The 16,459-nt window shown below is 57.1% G+C and overlaps 1 protein-coding gene across 1 annotated transcript; it reads left to right on the top strand.

Annotated features, from left to right (window-relative positions):
* The first annotated feature begins 744 nt into the window (after window positions 1-744).
* On the top strand, window positions 745-10,110 carry NCKIPSD (NCK interacting protein with SH3 domain). Its single transcript, XM_075547310.1, has 13 exons — window positions 745-1,002; window positions 3,233-3,342; window positions 3,464-3,674; window positions 3,795-3,885; window positions 4,081-4,577; window positions 5,821-5,991; window positions 6,073-6,159; window positions 6,257-6,395; window positions 6,481-6,561; window positions 6,675-6,803; window positions 6,880-6,972; window positions 7,102-7,274; window positions 9,235-10,110. The coding sequence occupies exons 1-13, from the start codon at window positions 832-834 to the stop codon at window positions 9,436-9,438; spliced, it is 2,157 nt and encodes a 718-aa protein (XP_075403425.1). The 5' UTR covers window positions 745-831; the 3' UTR covers window positions 9,439-10,110.
* Window positions 10,111-16,459: the final 6,349 nt, after the last annotated feature.

Here is a 16,459-nt window from a genome sequence, read left to right as displayed (position 1 = left end):
TTAGGAGCCCTGATAGTTAAATACTGGGCTGGAAACTTCAAGATCAGTTCTTCAAACCCACCAGTTCCTCCCCTGCAGAAAGATGAGGCAGTCTGTAACTTCCAGTCTCGGAAACCTGGTGGATTGGTTCTACTCTGTCCTCCAGGGTCACTGCGAGTCCTAATGGACTGGGCTGTAGTGGGTTACCCAATTCCTGCTCCCCACTATCCACCACTGGAAGGAAGTAGCCCAAGTAAGTACATGTTGAAGACACAAGCAGGGGATCCAGAGACAAGACATGCTAAACCTAGGGGGACCTACAAGTTTCAGATCAACCAAAACCAACAATGGGAGCATCCTCTGGAGGTTGCTGGCATTACTATTAGTGGGTCGGGACCTATCCATGGCAGGACCGCGGATGGGACTTCTGGGAGAACACCCATCACAGGACATAGGCTCTGGCGTTGGGGTTGCGTGGAGAGCTCCCTTCTTGAAGCCAAGCGTCTGGATTCGAAAGGGGAGAAGAGTTGAGGGTTAGGCTTGGGAAGCCCAGAAGCCAGGATGTCCAGGGGAGGATGCTAGGACCCAGGTAGTCCGCGAGGTCCGCGCCTGCCTGAGAGTGGCGGAATCAGGAGCCGCGCCACGCCTGTTGTGGCCGCCAGGGGGCGCTGCGCTTCCGCGCGTGGGCCGACACTCTCGGGGCGAGGCTGCGGCGGGCGCGCGCGCGCACGCGTGGTGTCACGGGGCGGGGCGAGCGCGGCGCGGCGCGGCGCTCCGGGCCTGGCGTCCTGGCGTCCTGCCTCCGTAGCGCCTGCCGCCTTCCCTGTTCCCGGCGCGGCCTCTCCTGTCCCCATGTACCGCGCGCTGTACGCGTTCCGCTCGGCAGAGCCAAATGCTCTGCCATTCTCCGCGGGCGAGACCTTCTTGGTTCTGGAGCGCAGTAGCGCGCACTGGTGGCTGGCGGCGCGAGCGCGCAGCGGCGAGACCGGCTACGTGCCACCCGCCTACCTGCGCCGCCTGCAGGTGAGTGTGCTCTCCTGGGCCCAGCCTCCGCGCTCGCGAGACCGGGCCCCTGTCACACACCCACGGGACCCACCCCGGCAGCCCAGGCCCCCTGGAAAAGCCGAGGCCCAAACCGCCGGCAAACAAGGAGTTTGAAAACCTTACCCTAAGACCCCCAGGCCCCCACGCCTCCAGGACTGGGACCCCGGAGCCACAGCCCCTCACCAGAGAACAGATCCTTTGCCCACTCTGAAGGCTAGACCTACCAGAGCTTAGCGCTGGGACCCCGACGACTGGGGCCCCAGGCCCCCATAGATTATTTGGGACCCAATATCTGAACCCTCATCCGGATTGGATTCACGAGCTGGGCCTACCAAATTTCGGACAGTTCCTCAGACCTCTAAGATCCCAGGCTTTTAATATGCCCTTTCCCTAATCACCAGGATCCTTGCCTTCCACCCTCAATCCCCTCCTTGGACCCTGGAGTCATAGACAGACACACATACACACATACTCTAGGTGATCTTAAGCCTTGGGACCCCAGTGTCTCTGCTTTTCTCTCAGCCACCCTGGAGCACTTCTCCAAACCCCCAACTCTCTTTAAACCAAGCAAGCAGCCAATTGTGACTTCAGCCCTGAATTCTTGGGCTTTCATCCTCTGCAGCTGGGGGATCCACCCCTTCCTGTCCCCAGTCTGCAGTGGAGGCTGTTCCCAGTGTCCAGAGGCCGTTACCCCAAGGGCTACCCCTGGTCTTGTCACTGCCCTCTTTCCTTCTGTTTCTCCAGGAGTCGCCTGCTGCAGGGGTTAGGGGGGTGTCTGCAGCTGGTCTATTCTAACGCCAGGGTGTGGGGGGACAAGTGTGAGACACTCCACCCCCTGGTAGTCCCTAGCAAGCATCCTGACTGGGCCCAGCCCAGTTGGGACAAAAATAACAGGCTATATATTTGGATACCCACTCAAGGGGATGGGATGGGTGCTTTTTTTCTAGGAGTAACAGGGGCCATGGGGGCTCTGTGCTTGTTGGAGGTTCCTGAGCAAATGTCTGCCTCTTTCTCTGCTGGGCCTGTGAGGGCCCTCCCCCCAGTAGAGCCAGTGGGATTGAACCTTCTGCCCACCCCGTCTCTCTCTGTCCGTGTCTTTCCTGGTTTCTTTCTGCATATTCCCCTCAGTCGCCCACCCTGACTCAGTAGTTCTCTGCCATTGCGACTTGGTGTGTGTGTATGTGTGCGTGTGCGCACTTCCATCTCTGTCTCAGTCACTCCATTTCTTTCTGCGTTGTTGCCCTCAGTCTCTCTCTTCTGAGTCTCTGTATCTTTCTCCGTGTGTGTGTGTGTGTGTGTGTGTGTGTGTGTGTGTGTCTGCCTTTCTGTCTTCTCCCTGCCTTCTGGCACATCCCACAGCACAGGAGAGCTCAGCTGACCTCCACGTCTGTCTGTGCCCCAGGGAAGCTTTACAGACTTGCTCTGACGGGTGGCCACCCCTCGGAGACTCCTTTGTAGCTTAATGGCCTGGATGTGCCAGGGACATGAGAGGAATGATCGCAGTTGTTCCCCCAGCTCCCAGGTCCTGGCCCCACCCCATCCCACCCCACCTCTGCCATTACTGGGCAAGCCTGGTAAGATTGGACCCCTGGGGGACTGGGAAGATCAGGACCCAGGCTTTATTCTCACATCCGTCCTTGGCCAGAAACAGAATTGCAGCTTCCCGGGCAGGGCTGGAGGAGTCCTTGGACAGTGTGGGTGGGGGAGGAGGACCGGCCACCGGGAAAGGGAAGGGAGGTCCTTCCACCACTCTGCAGCGCCAGGGTCTGCTAGAGCCCTGTGGCAGGCTGTTCTAGAGGGTGACCTTGTCTTGTGAAGGGTCCAGGAGCTCCAGAGTGATTTATTAAGGGTTTAGACAAGAGGCTTCCTGCTCGACGCCTTGGCCTGGGCTGGGAGCCCAGTCGGAGCCGGTGTCCCCCACCCCCACTGTAGCCTCTCACAGAGGCCCCTAGGCGCTGGTTTCTCTATAGGCCCCTGGTGTTCAGAGATATCTTAGCTGAGAATTCTAATCCTGAGTGGGGAGCCCCCATATGTAGAAGGGCACCCCTGGGCCACTGCTCCAGTGACAGTTTGAGAAACTCCTGCCCCTCCCCAGTGCTGCTCTCCAGGCTCTCACTGAGGAGCACCCCATCTTCCTAGGCTCCCTCCTGGGCTAAGCACCCCCACCCCGCTTGGCTCCTGGTCTAACCACCCATCCTGGTCTCCGCAGGGCCTGGAACAGGATGTCCTGCAGGCCATCGACCGGGCCATTGAGGCCGTGCACAATGCTGCCATGCGGGACGGTGGCAAGTATAGCCTGGAGCAGCGCGGGGTCCTCCAGTGAGTGGGCGAAGGGGGGCATCACCCAAGGAGCATGGCAGTGGGTGGTGGGGGGAGGACACAGGAGCCCAGCATCCCACAGGGAGCATTTGAGTTGTGAGGTGTACCCCCCCTCCAACAGGAAGCTGATCTACCACCGGAAGGAGACCTTGTCCCGCAGAGGCCCCTCGGCCTCTAGCCCCGCAGGCCTGACCCAGTCCACCAGCGACCACCATTTGGACACTGCTGCTGCCGCCGCCCGGCAGCCCAATGGGGTGTGTCGCACCGGCTTTGAGCGGCAGCACAGCCTGCCCAGCTCAGAGTATGTGGGGGCCGATGGAGGCTTCTACCAGGTACGTGGAGAGGGCATCAGGGAAGGGCAGGTGCTGAAGGCTTTGTCCAGAGGCTTGAAGGGTACTTACTCGGGTCAGGGCCCAGCCAGTCCAACACCCAGACCTTCTCTGCCCTCCCAGATCCCGCCTCAGCCTCGCCGAGCGGCACCCACCACGCCACCTCCACCTGTGAAGCGCCGGGACCGAGAGGCTCTGGTGGCCTTGGGGAGTGGTGAGAAAACTGCAGGGGTAGGGGACGCAGGGGACCCGTGTGCCGGAGCGACTGCTGGACCAGTGTCGGTGCCATGGGGGAAGGATAGGACACGGCTGTGTTGGCGTGCCTGGGAACACTGGGCTGGGTGGGAGACAGGGCTGGGGCAGGAGGCCCTGGGGCTGCCCCACCAGGGCCTCCTCTCTCTGCCCACAGGCAGCCGCACCCTCACGCCCGCAGGGGCCAGCTCCGTGTCCAGTGGTTCCTCGGTCAGCAGCACCTCCCTGGACACGCTCTACACCGGCTCTAGCCCCTCTGAGACGGGCACCAGCTGCTCACCCACGCCCCCGCCAGTGCCTCGCCGAGGTGCCCACACCACTACTTCCCAGGACAAGTCCCAGTCCCCTTCACTCAAGGTGCCAACCCCTGAGCCCCCGGCAGAGGAGGTGACAGTGGGCACATCCGTGACCACTGAGGAGCCGGTGGCCCTGGAATCGCTGAACCTGGGGCCCACCGAGGAGAAGGCAGTGACCGAGTTGGCCGTGCCGAAGAGCATCGGGGCAGAGCTAATGGAGCTGGTTCGGAGAAACACCGGCCTGAGCCACGAGCTGTGCCGCGTGGCCATCGGCGTTGTGGTGGGTCACATCCAGGCTGCCGTGCCGGTCACCTCCCCTGTCATGGAGCAGGTCCTCCTCTCGCTCGTGGAGGGCAAGGTGAGGGGCACACCCCACCCCCACCCTCCTGAGGGCTGCCAGCCTTGACTAGGCAAGCTCCTGTTCACTCCAGCTCTGGGACTGGCCCTTGCCGGGCACTTGGGGCCTTTGAGCCAAGCCCTGCAGGGCTGAGGTGGCAAGGTGTGCCAGGCAGAGGCTCAGCTGGAAGGGGCCATGAGTCTGGGCCAAGCCGGGTTTACAGGCAGCAGGCAGCCATCCTGGCTAGCCCATGGGGGGTGCTGGAGCCAGAGTGGGGGAGAGGAGACCCGGGAAGGTGAGGATGGCCGGGGCCCTGTCTGAGTGAGGCCAATGCCTGTGGCCTGGGCCTCGGAGAGAAATAGGTGCTTCAGGAGCTGTCACGGAGACCTGGCTGCTGACTCTGCTGTGAGGGTGTTAGGCCGGGGCACTGGTCAGGGAGCAGGACTGGGAGGCACAGGGCCCCCCTCCATGCCTGCTAACTCCTGCTCTGGTTTCGGGCATGAAGGGCGACTGCCCAGTGGGTGCCCTTTGCTGGGCATGGTGGGCAGCGGGCCTGGTGGCCACTGTGTTTGGAATGAAGTCACTGTCACTCAGGCAGTGACTGGGTGTGTGGCCGCCCTCGGAGAGGAGGCACCCAGGGATGTTGTGGTTACATGTTGAGCTGTGATCTGCATGCAAGGTCAGCAATTTGAAGCTACCAGCCACTCAGAGGGAGAAAGGCAGGGCTCTCTACTCCAGCAAGCAGTTCCAGTCTGGGGAAATCGTAGGGGCAGTTCTACCCTGTCCTTTAGGGCCACTGCGACTCCATGGCCGTGAGTGTGGTTTGGTTTGGTTGGGGCGGGAGGTAAATCACTGTCGCTGGTGTAGCTCCTGCAGAGCTCTGACAAAGAGGTCATTGAGGTCAGGCCTTGGGGCTGTCACGAGGAGGTGCTTCAGAACTGGGTCAGCCACCAAGAGCCAGTTTGTATGGGGAGCTTGATGGGAGTAGTGTAAGTAGCAATGTGTGTATGTGTGTGGTGGGGGGGTGTTGGACCTACGGCGGAAAGCCAAGGTCCTGCCCCCTCATGATTCCTGGAACACTAACCAGGGCAACCCTCACCTGAGGCTAGCCAGGAGCTGCTGCCTGAGACCTTAGAGTCCGGCCCATCGCCCTCTCCAGCTGTGAGCCTTGAAGGGCTTGCGCTCGCAGGGTCCAGACCCACGGGTCCAGGTCAGAAGTGGAGTGGCAGGAAGAGAGTGTGCTGAGCCCTGACTCTCCCTGCAGGACCTGAGCGCAGCCCTGCCCTCGGGGCAGGTCTGCCACGACCAGCAGCGGCTGGAGGTGATCTTCGCTGACCTGGCCCGCAGGAAGGACGATGCCCAGCAGCGCAGCTGGGCCCTGTATGAAGACGAGGGCGTCATCCGCTGCTATCTGGAGGAGCTACTGCACATTCTGGTGCGGGAGGGGGGCGCGGGGTGCTGGGGATCTCCGCTTAGCACTCCTTCCCACCCCCAATCACTCTCCTCCTTCCCACAGACTGATGCAGACCCTGAAGTTTGCAAGAAAATGTGCAAGAGGAACGGGTTTGAGTCCGTCCTGGCCTTGGTGGCCTATTACCAAATGGTGTGTGTGTGGCTGAGGGGAGGGCCCAGAGGCACCCAGGCAAGGGAGTGGGTGGAATGGGGGGCCAGTGCCGAACACACAGGGTTCCCCCCGCCAGGAGCACCGGGTGTCCCTACGGCTGCTACTGCTCAAGTGCTTCGGGGCCATGTGCAGCCTGGATGCAGCCATCATCTCCACACTCGTGTCCTCTGTGCTGCCCGTGGAGCTGGCTCGGGACATGCAGACGGACACGCAAGGTGGGACGGCATTCCTGCCCATGTGTGGGGGGGTCCCTCTAGGGCTGGGGCCACTGACTGCCTACCTGCCTGCCTTGCCGCCCAGATCACCAGAAGCTCTGCTACTCCGCCCTGATCCTAACCATGGTCTTCTCCATGGGCGAGGCAGTGCCGTACGCACACTACGGTAAGAAGGGTGCCCACCCACAGCCAGCCCAATGGGAACAACCGGCCGACATGCCCAGGGAGGCCGGGTGGCGTGGGGTGGAGAGAGCAGACCCCTGTGTGCCCCCCTCCCAGACCACCTGGGCACACCCTTCGCCCAGTTCCTGCTCAGCGTAGTGGAGGACGGGCTGCCCTTGGACACAGCGGAGCAGCTGCCGGACCTCTGCGTGAACCTGCTGCTGGCTCTCAACCTGCACCTTCCAGGTGAGGGCAGGGGAGAGGAGGGGAGGGGGTGGCGAGCTCATGGGGAACTGTAGTCTCATGCCCTGTGCATCCTCAGCCCCTGACCAGAACGTCATCATGGCTGCCCTGAGCAGACACGCCAATGTCAAGGTCTTCTCAGAGAAGCTGCTGCTGCTGCTCAACAGAGGAGGTGAGGGGCCCAGACGGCCCTAGGTGCCACCTCAATGCCTGTGACTGCATGGTCCCCAAGATCCCTTGGGGTGACTGGAGGAGGGCCTCTTGGGGAACTACCCTGACCCCGGTGACCTCTGCCCCCTAGATGACCCCGTGCGCATCTTCAAGCACGAGCCGCAGCCACCGCACTCCATCCTCAAGTTCCTGCAGGACGTGTTCGCCAGCCCCGCCACGGCTGCCATCTTTTACCACACGGACATGATGGCGCTCATCGACATCACCGTGCGGCTCCTCGCCGACCTGTCCCCTGGAGACAAGGTGCCCAAGGGGCTGTGGGCCGGTGGGCCAGGCGCCACGTGGGAATGGAACAAGCAGAGGTGGCAGGCGGGTACAGGGTGGGGGGGGGCAGGGAGTGCTGCAGGATCAGGTGGGTTCAGAAGCCAGGTGACAGTTATGCCAAGACCCAAAGGAGCCAGCCATCAGGGAGGCAGGGTGTCGGGAGTATGGAGCTCGCTTCCCCCTCGGAGGCCAGGCGTGCAGAGATGGGATGTTGAGACGCAGCTCCGCATGTGGTGGAAGGAGCTGCCCTGGGGAAGGCCCCATGGGCAGCGGCCTGGCTTCAGGGAGGATTAGAAGCAGGGATCAGTCAGGGCACAGGCCGCCTAGGGAGAAGGGAGCGTCCAGCAGGCCCCGGAAATTGTACTGAGCAATTGCGGCGGAGGTGCAGATGACTGAAGGGGAAGCGGAGCGAGAGGGGGGATTCGAACATATCCAGATTAAGATCATGTGCACCAGATCTGGAGGCAGCCAGACCAGGCTCGCGGAGTGAGGTGCCTTTGAGAGCTGCCCTACAGAAGTGCGCCATCAGCAGGAAGCATGTGACCATGAGTAGGCAAAGGGAGGCAGAGATGGGGTGCAGGGGGCTGCGGGACTGAAGTCAGGAGGGGAGAGGGGAAAACCCACTGGCACGGAGTTGACTCCCACCCAATAGCACAGTGTAGCACTGCCCCTGTGAGCTTCCCGGACTGCAGCTCCCTGCACAGGAGCTGCAATTAGTGGCCCCACGCCATAATGGAGTTTGCAGTGGGGGTGGCACCCGTGGAAACTCCTATTGTGACTTTTGCTCTAAGGGGAGCAGAAAAAGTGGAGGGTGCTTGCAGCGGGGGAGATGTTGGTGCCCCTGGTCAATGGGCGTGGCAGAGTGATAGCTGACAGGGGCCAGGCCTGGTGGGTGAGAAGGCCCTGCTGGGAGCCAGGGCAGCTGGCTCAGACAGAGGTGGCTTTCTCAAAGATTCCTTCAGTTTCTCCAGGAAGCAAGAACCCACCCACCCAGTCAGGAAGTTCTGGTTTGGGAAAGGGGAATGAGGTCGGGGAGCAGCTGCAGTGCGCACTGCGGGTGTCCAGCAGCGTTGGCCGTCCATCTGCGGTTTGCAGGCAAGGCCAGGTTGGGCCTGTGGCACGCGCTGTCTGTCGCTGTGGGCTCCTCCAACACCGGCCCTGGATGGACAAGGGCCTTAGTCTGACCAGGATGGAAGTTTGCGGGGCGATGCTTGCTGTCTAAAGCAGGCCTTGCCATGGGTTCATCTGGTCTAGGAGAAAGCGCAATGAGAGATGGTGAAAGTGGGGGGCAGTGGACTGGAGGTGCTAGTGGGGACAAGGAGGAGCTTGGGTGTGGAGTTGTAGGAGCCATAGGTGGGAGTGGGGACTTTGGAGAGGCTGGAGGATGCCTTCAACCAAGTGGCCAGGCCATCGAGGGGGGATTGGATCTAGGTGAGGGGAGAGGGGCTGCGAGGACTTCGGGGCTTCTGGCTGTGCTGTTGGTTATGAACAGCAGCAGCGATCCCTGCACACAGAGAGCATGAGGAAGCCTCCAGCTGGCCTCAGTTGAAATTCTCCGAGATACAAGTGGGCAGCAGGATGCCCTCCCAGGGTGCCCCTGGCCAGAGGTGGGACTTGGGCAATACTTGAAGCCCTGGCGATGGTGCATTTTCCCATCAAGTGAGAAGCAGAGGACCATTGACCGACACACAGCAGCACCTCAGGGACCCCGACATTAAATGATGGCCAGGCCTTGCTACCTCTCAGAGCCAGCAGTTCTTGAGGTCCAAGTCCATGCCGGGCACATTCTGAGTGCCAGGGTTGCAGCCAGCCCAGGAGTTCCGTGGTTTCAGCTGCTCCACGGCCCTGGGATCCATGTTGGCTGTCCTGGGACAGTAGTGTGGCCTGTCCCTGCTTGGCAATGGCAGGTCCCACCTGAGTTGGCCTGCTCTCCCCACAGTTGCGCATGGAATACCTCTCCCTGATGCACGCCATGGTCCGCTCCACACCCTACCTGCAGCACCGCCACCGACTGCCAGACCTGCAGGCCACGCTGCGCCGCATCCTGGCCGAGGAGGAAGCCTCACCCCAGTGCCAGATGGACCGCATGATTGTCCAAGAGATGTGCAAGGAGTTCCCAGTTCTGGGCGAGACCCCTAGCTAGCGCCCCCTCTGCCTCCATTCCCTGCAGCCTTGGGGCAGGGGTGGGGGGGGACTTTGGGGCTTGGTCCCAAGAAGGTTTTGCACTGACTGTATGCAGGGAGAAGGTGGTGGAAGGGCCCTCCCTGAGCAACCAAACTGGGGCTGATGCTTGGAAGGGCCAAACATGGGTTTGGGGACCATGATTTGGGAGCTGTGCTGGGCGGGGGCAGTGTGCGAACTAAAGCCCCTCCGTCCCCTAGTAGGCTGCCCCTTCAGCATGCGCCCCAAACACACGCACACAAGATCCTGCTACTGCTGCTCCAAGCTGGCCAGCCCTACCCACCCTCCGCCTGGCCACAGCAAGCCATGTCCTCGGGGTGGGGGTGGGAGGCCCCTCCCACCAGCAATGTTCTTTGCCTTAGCTTTGCAGTGAGTCCTGCTCGTGTGCTCCCGTCTCCCTGTGGGAGTTGCTGCCCCTCACTCTCCTCCCTGCTGCCTGCCAGGGGCCTTGGCCAAGTTGCCACTTTGACAGTGGGATCTTGGGGGCAGACCATCCATCCTGAAGCCTCCCAGGATAGGATGACATCCCGAAAAGAGCCAATGACAGAATCTATTTTCTCTGTGAAAATGTCGACTGAAAAGCCATGTGTATTTTCCTATGTGCTGCATCTTACCTTTGGAAATAAACCACAGGCACCTGAAAACAGCCCTCTTCATGCGATCTTGGCTGGCTGAGAGGACGGGCAGGGACGGTGGGGCCTCAGAACCCTGTCACTGGACCTGCTCTGTGTGATCCAGCCAGAGATGGAGGTGGTACCCCAACAGGTCTCACCTTGAAGGCTCCTTACACTCTAGTCCCTGAGCCCCGTGCAGACATTTATGTCTGCCCACCTCCAGGTTTTGCATACATCTTTCTGCCTTAAATGCCTTGCTAGCTCCCCTGTTGAAACCTTACCATCCTTCCTAGCTCCTCAGTGCAGCAGCCCTCCCCCTAGCCCTGGCCTCCCACGGGCTCTCACTAGGTGGGGCAGAGAGTCGGGACTCAGGCAGCACCAATCAAGCAGCTTTCATCAGTGATACTCGTCCATGAGCCACAACCTCGCTGTCATCATGAGGCGGAATTCCTCCTCCCCTGGAGAGCCAGTCTCAGGGGTGGCGTTCCACCCCATCCTATAGGCCCGAGAGGTCGGCTTCAACTCCATGGGCAGTGAGTTGAGTTACTATCATCACACGCCCAAAATTAATACTAATTCCAAGCCGGAAAGTCTGGAAGAAATCTGTGTAAGGAACTGGGTCACCAGCGCTGGGGCTCAGGCCCCGCCTAGAACAGGTCCCCGGGAAGCAAGGTGGGAGCATTGAGCAAGGAACTGTTCAACTTGGGACTGAACACAGGAGGCTCTTGAGAGGCAGTGACTGCTTCAGACGACGAAGCTCTCAGGCTCACCTGGACCCCAGGAGTCGGCGAAAACCATTTAAGCTCCCTGTAAAGCTCTGTGGATCAGGAGCTCTGGTGCTTAAGGGCTCAACTGCTAGCCAGGTGGTGAGCAGTTTGATTCCAGCAACTGCTCTTGGTGAGCTGCCCCTGTGAAGACTGTAGTGTGGGAAACCCTGTGGGGCAGCACTTCCCTGTTGCTGTGACTGGGAGTCAGCTCAAGGGTGCACACAGCAAAACTGGGTGGGAGGGCGCATAACCTGTCACTTTCCATCCTGGAGGGCTTTCACACCATCCAGTTCTTCACAAGGCAGGGTAATTCAGGGAAAAGCATAGGCCCCCAGGGAGCGGAGGTAGACACTTGACAGCCTCCAGTGAGTGCCCTGTCCTTCCTTTTGCCCACCAGGAGGCACACACCTTGGAGCAAGGCTACACCAACTCTCCCAGTGTTGGCACAGGCTCCTGGGCAGGAGGACCAGAAGCCCCTGCCCACTTCTGCAGGTTTGCATAGTTTTAGAAGCCATGTGGGGGCTCCAGACCCCCACCACCACCACCAACTCCCACAGCAGTGGTTTCACAATGCAAATCATACTTCGGTGGAGGATTCTTCTCAGGGAGGCAACGGTCTTTGAGGGGACCTCTCTGGCTGCTCAGAAGGATGGTAGACTTGGGGCGTGCGCGCCTAGGTAAGGGAAAGCATGGGAAAGTACGCTGAGCCACTCAGCAAAAACTAAGGCAACGTGCTTGACGGGTTGAGAAAACTAGAGATTTTTGTTGGGGCTGCAAGTCAGGGGCTGCAAGGCTGGGGGCTTGGACTGGCCTCTGGGCTAGAAATGGACCCTTAAAGGTGCTGGTACCACCAGCCGCACCTGCTTAGGGTAATTCAGCTTTCCAAAGTGTCTGCCCTCCTCCAGCAGTCCCAGTTGCTCCATAGCTGCAGAAACCTGGTATTGTGTGTCATGTTGCCGTGGTTTCTCATTCTGATGGCAGTGTAGTGGCATTTGCTTTTAGATTTGCATTTCCCTGATGATGAAAGGTAGAGCACCTTTCCACTCATTTCTTGATCCGATGGCTAACCTCTTGTGGACGTGTCTGTTCAAATCTCCCTCATTCATCTGTTGGGTTTTTAAAAAATCATATTGGGGGGCTCCTACAACTCTTATCACAATCCATACATCCATCCATTGTGTCGAGCACATTTGTACCTTTGTTGCCATCATCATTCTCAAAACATTTGCTTTCTACATAAGCCCTTAGTATTAATTCACTTTTCCCCTCCCTCCCCGGTCTTCCCTCTCTCATGAACCCTTGATAATTTATAAATTATTATTTTGTCATATCTCACACTGTCCGATGTCTCCCTTCACCCACTTTTCAGTTGTCCATCCCCCAGGGAGGAGGTTATATGTAAATCCATGTGATCAGTTCCCCTTTTCCACCCCATCCTCCCTCCACCCTCCTGGTATCGCCACTCTCACTACTGGTTCTGAAGGGATCATCTGTCCTGGATTCCCTGTGTTTCCAGTTCCTATTGGTACTAGTGTACATCCTCTGGTCTAGCCAGATTTGTAAGGCAGAATTGGGATCATTATATTGGGGGAGGGGGCAGGAAGCATTTAGGAACTAGAGGGAAGTTGTATGTTTCATCGTTGCTACACTGCACCCTAACTGGCTTGTCTCCTTCCCGCAACCCTTCTGTAAGGGATGTACAGTTGCCAACAGATGGGTCTTGGGTCCCCAATCTGCACTCTCCCTCATTCACAATGATTTGATTTTTTTGTTCTTTGATGCCTGATACCTGATCCCTTTGACACCTCATGATCACACAGGCTGGTGTGTTTCTTCCATGTGGGCTTTTTTGCTTTGAGCTAGATGGCCGCTTGTTTACCTTCATCTGTTGGACTCTGTTGTATGCGTTGGTAGAAAGTATTCAGCATGTGAGTCCTTGGATTTTCGTAATACAGTATCTTCACCCACTCTCTATTGTTGTCTTTGAGGAAAAGATGGTCTTATTTGTAGTGTAAAGCTATTTATCGATATTTCCCTTGATGGCTGGTATGCTTTGCATTCTGTTAAAAAAAAAATCTTTGCCTGCTCTAAAGTCATGAAGAATTTCAGTTTTCTAGAAGCTGTCTATATTGTCTTTATTAAATCCATGTAGGATTATGTTGATGGTATGGAATATATGTATGGCCAGATCAATACCAGGCTGGCTCCTAGCAGCAAGTGACCTTGAATCTCCCCACCCATGCGGAGCTGACCAGAGCTGGCTGAAACAACTAGCAGCAAGTGGCCATTGAATCTCCCACACACACCTGTGGAGCTGACTAGAGCCCGCTATGTTTTGCATAGTTTTTGCAAGTTTTTTTTTCTTTCTTTTACTCATGGCCTGTTTTGTGCACGGCCCATTTGGCTCAGTGCCCGCTTTGTTCTTGCCCACCGTTCTGCACCCGGCACGAATACACCCGGAACCAGAAAGACACCTTACATTCCAGAAACCTGGACATACCTATTCATATATAAGCATCACCTTTGTAGCCTGCAGTGCGACTCCTCCGGCCCAGACACTGGACCGTGGGACTTCGCCCAGGCTGGGTCTTTCTCCCCAATAAAGCCTGTTTGCTCTAATTCGACTTATTTGGTCTCTGGCGCCTCTCAACTTCCTTACAATATAGGGTTCATTTATCTCCCCCCTTAAATGGATATCCAACAGATCCAATAACCAATATTGAAAAATCCACCCTTTCAAACAGCTCTTGTCAAAATCCAAGTCTGCAAACATCCATTGGCCTGTCTCTGAACCTTGCTCCCTTGATCTGTCTATCGTCACACCAGCACCACGTGGTTTGGGTTCTTGTTAAATTACAATAGAGGAAGTTGCTCTTTTACCATTTCCCCCCCCTCCTGGGCCATTTTGGGTATTCTTGGCTCTCATACACTTTAGAATCTGCTTTGTCAAATATCTTGTACACACACACACACACACACACACACACTTCACTGGGATTTTTGGAGTTGCATTGAATCTTCCCAATTTGGGAAGAACTGCCTTGATCGAGTGCGAGGGGAATCCTGCCCCTAACACATCATCTCGGGTCCAGTAGGCGCAATTGGACAGCAAGAATAAGTAAAGATTATAGTAAAATCATAAAGAGCACGAGAGACAGAAATAATGGAGTCAGACACACCTCATGGTAGCATGCTCACCTCAGCCTCACTTGGTGGTCCACATGGAGAGAGGGGGAGGGGGAAGGGAAGAGGGGAATGAGGATGGGAGAGGAGGGGGGGGGGGGCGATGAGAGGCCAAGAGGGGAGCCCAAGAGAGATATCTTTATTGCTAACCCAGGCCTATATATCTTTGGGGGGAGTGTAAGCCCACCAATTACAGGTAAAGACATGTCACAGGAAGGGGCTACACTATAGGTTATACAGCAATGAGAGGGGACAATCTAGAGGTATACATGCAATAGGAAGAGGAAGGATTGGGGTATACATGTGGCCTGGATTCAGGATGGCAGCCTGTGTGTATATATATCTGCAGAGAGAGAGAGAGAGATAGTACAACTGTTTTTTTATGTATTTACCTGTGTCCAACAAAATTGCTAAGTTCACTCATTCTAATTCATCTGTAGATTCTTTGGGATTTATTTACATCCACAATTCTGTTCCCTGTACATTAGTTTTATTTTCCAGTATATCTTTTATTATTTTTCTGGACTTATTGCACTGCGTAGGCCCTGTAGTACAATATGGAGGGCTTATGGCCATGAGTGGAAAAAGGAGATCAAATAGCATGTTTGTCTTTTTCTCCAGCAATTCCATGCCATTCCAAAGATGAGGAAAGCACAGATCCGTTTTAAGTAGAGATTGTAGCCCAGACAGGCTGTAGCCGAGTGGAGCAGGGGAGTTCTTACAGCTCTGCTCTCTCTAAGGCTAATGGTTCAAGGGAAGACCTGAGTGGCTGATGGACAGTGGATTGGAGGTTTCAGGTCTAAGAATTGCAGGCTAATTCAGCTGTCTGGGCTGGCCAGGTCTCTGCCCTAGTTCCCGGCAAGAAAGAGGCAAGTAGGCAAACAGGCTGGGAAGAAAAAAGCAGGAGATGTCTCAGAGGATAAGCCTTTGAAATCTAACCTGTCCCACCAAAACTCACAACCAAAATCACTGTCATCCAGTTGATCTGGCTCTAGTGACGCTGTAGGACAGGGTAGAACTGCCCCTGTGAGTTTCCAAGTCGGTAGTTGTTTACCAGCGTAGAAAGACCCGCCTTCCTGCCGTGGAGCACCTGGTGGTTTCAAACTGCTGGCCTTGAGGGTTAGCAGCCCAACATGCAACTACTGTGCAATCAGGGCTCCTTTCCTGCCCCACAGGAGCTCCAGATTCAGGTGTTTGAATACTCTGGACACGGTGAAATCCAGAGCTGACAAAAGGGTGAGCCATGCAGGGAGGGGATTGCTATGACCCTAGGAAGTTTAGACAAGACCGGATTAAGAGGTGGCAGGTGGCGGGAGGATTGATCACCAGTGAGATCTTGCATTTACAGGAGGTACGATTAGGTGCAGCCACTGGGCTTGCGGCATGGGAATGGGCACAGACTCGGTGTGGGTGGAACAGCCTAGGAAGCAGACAGTGTGGGGTTGGGCGAATCAGCTCCGGGGAGCGCCAGCCCTAAAGATGGGAGAGGCCAGCTGAGCTAGATTTCCCCCAACTGTGGTCCTTTTATGCAAATAGGTCTACACAGCACTCCAAGGGCCTTTCCTTGTAGATGTTGCCTGCCTCTCATTCAAGGCCTTGCTCAGGCATCTCTTCCTCCGGGAAGTCTTTCCAGATTGCCAAACTGAAACTGGTACTTCCCCTTGGGTCTCCAGCAACTCTCATTCAAGTGCTGCACACCTTTCTGTTTCAGATGTAGTTATCAAGCTTTGTGCCCCTCATTCCCTAGATCCAGGGGCCTCCCTCCTCTCCCTGAACCGTCTGGAAGCCCATTGGACGGTGCTCCACTTTTAGCGCCTTTACAGATATCTCACCCCACGAGTAGAGTCACAGGAACCTAGACTGCATAACGAACAGCCTCGAGCCTGCCATCGGAGAGCATCACAACTGGAGCCCCTACCAGCCTACTCTCTATCGCCACGTGGGGCGCTCGGGAGGCGGAACCCAAGGGATTCCCGCCTCCGGGAAGCGAAGAAGTCGAGAGGCTAGAGAACGGGCCATTTGATTGGTTAGCGATGATGTCATAGGTACTATTGGAAGCGAGCTAAAGCCTTGGGCCAGTTCTCTGCTTGTTTGGAAGAGGATCCGCCCCACCGGGGGAGCTGCGCCCCTGGAGCGTTCCTGACCTCCGCCTGCGTCCCAGAATGACCGAGTCTTCTGCTGTGGTGCTTCGACCCACTTTTGCTGCGCCCCAGTGGTGGGAACCACAGAGCGCCACTAGGGTTCTCTCTCCCAGCCAGCCAAGGACCGTACGGAGCCCCCTCCTCCCAGACAATGAGTCAGCCTTGGGGTAGGGGGTGAAAGGGGTGGGGAGAAGGCGGCGCCTCCCATTGTGCCAATAGAAACAATGACTCTCTGATTGGAACGCTCCTCCTCCTCCCGCTTGGTTTTTTTCCTGGTA

Source organism: Tenrec ecaudatus, chromosome 4, assembly GCF_050624435.1.
Source record: "Tenrec ecaudatus isolate mTenEca1 chromosome 4, mTenEca1.hap1, whole genome shotgun sequence".
NCBI lineage: Eukaryota > Metazoa > Chordata > Mammalia > Afrosoricida > Tenrecidae > Tenrec > Tenrec ecaudatus.
The sequence above is the reverse complement of the archived record's forward strand: the minus strand, read 5'-3'. Positions and strand labels throughout refer to the sequence as shown.

Bases quoted from the DNA above. Each gene is read 5' to 3' on its own strand.
- NCKIPSD (XM_075547310.1), top strand. From the start codon at position 832: ATGTACCGCGCGCTGTACGCGTTCCGCTCGGCAGAGCCAAATGCTCTG. The intron at 5,992-6,072 runs GTGCGGGAGGGG...TCCTTCCCACAG, and splicing joins AGGAGCTACTGCACATTCTG to ACTGATGCAGACCCTGAAGT. The intron at 7,275-9,234 runs GTGCCCAAGGGG...CTCTCCCCACAG, and splicing joins ACCTGTCCCCTGGAGACAAG to TTGCGCATGGAATACCTCTC.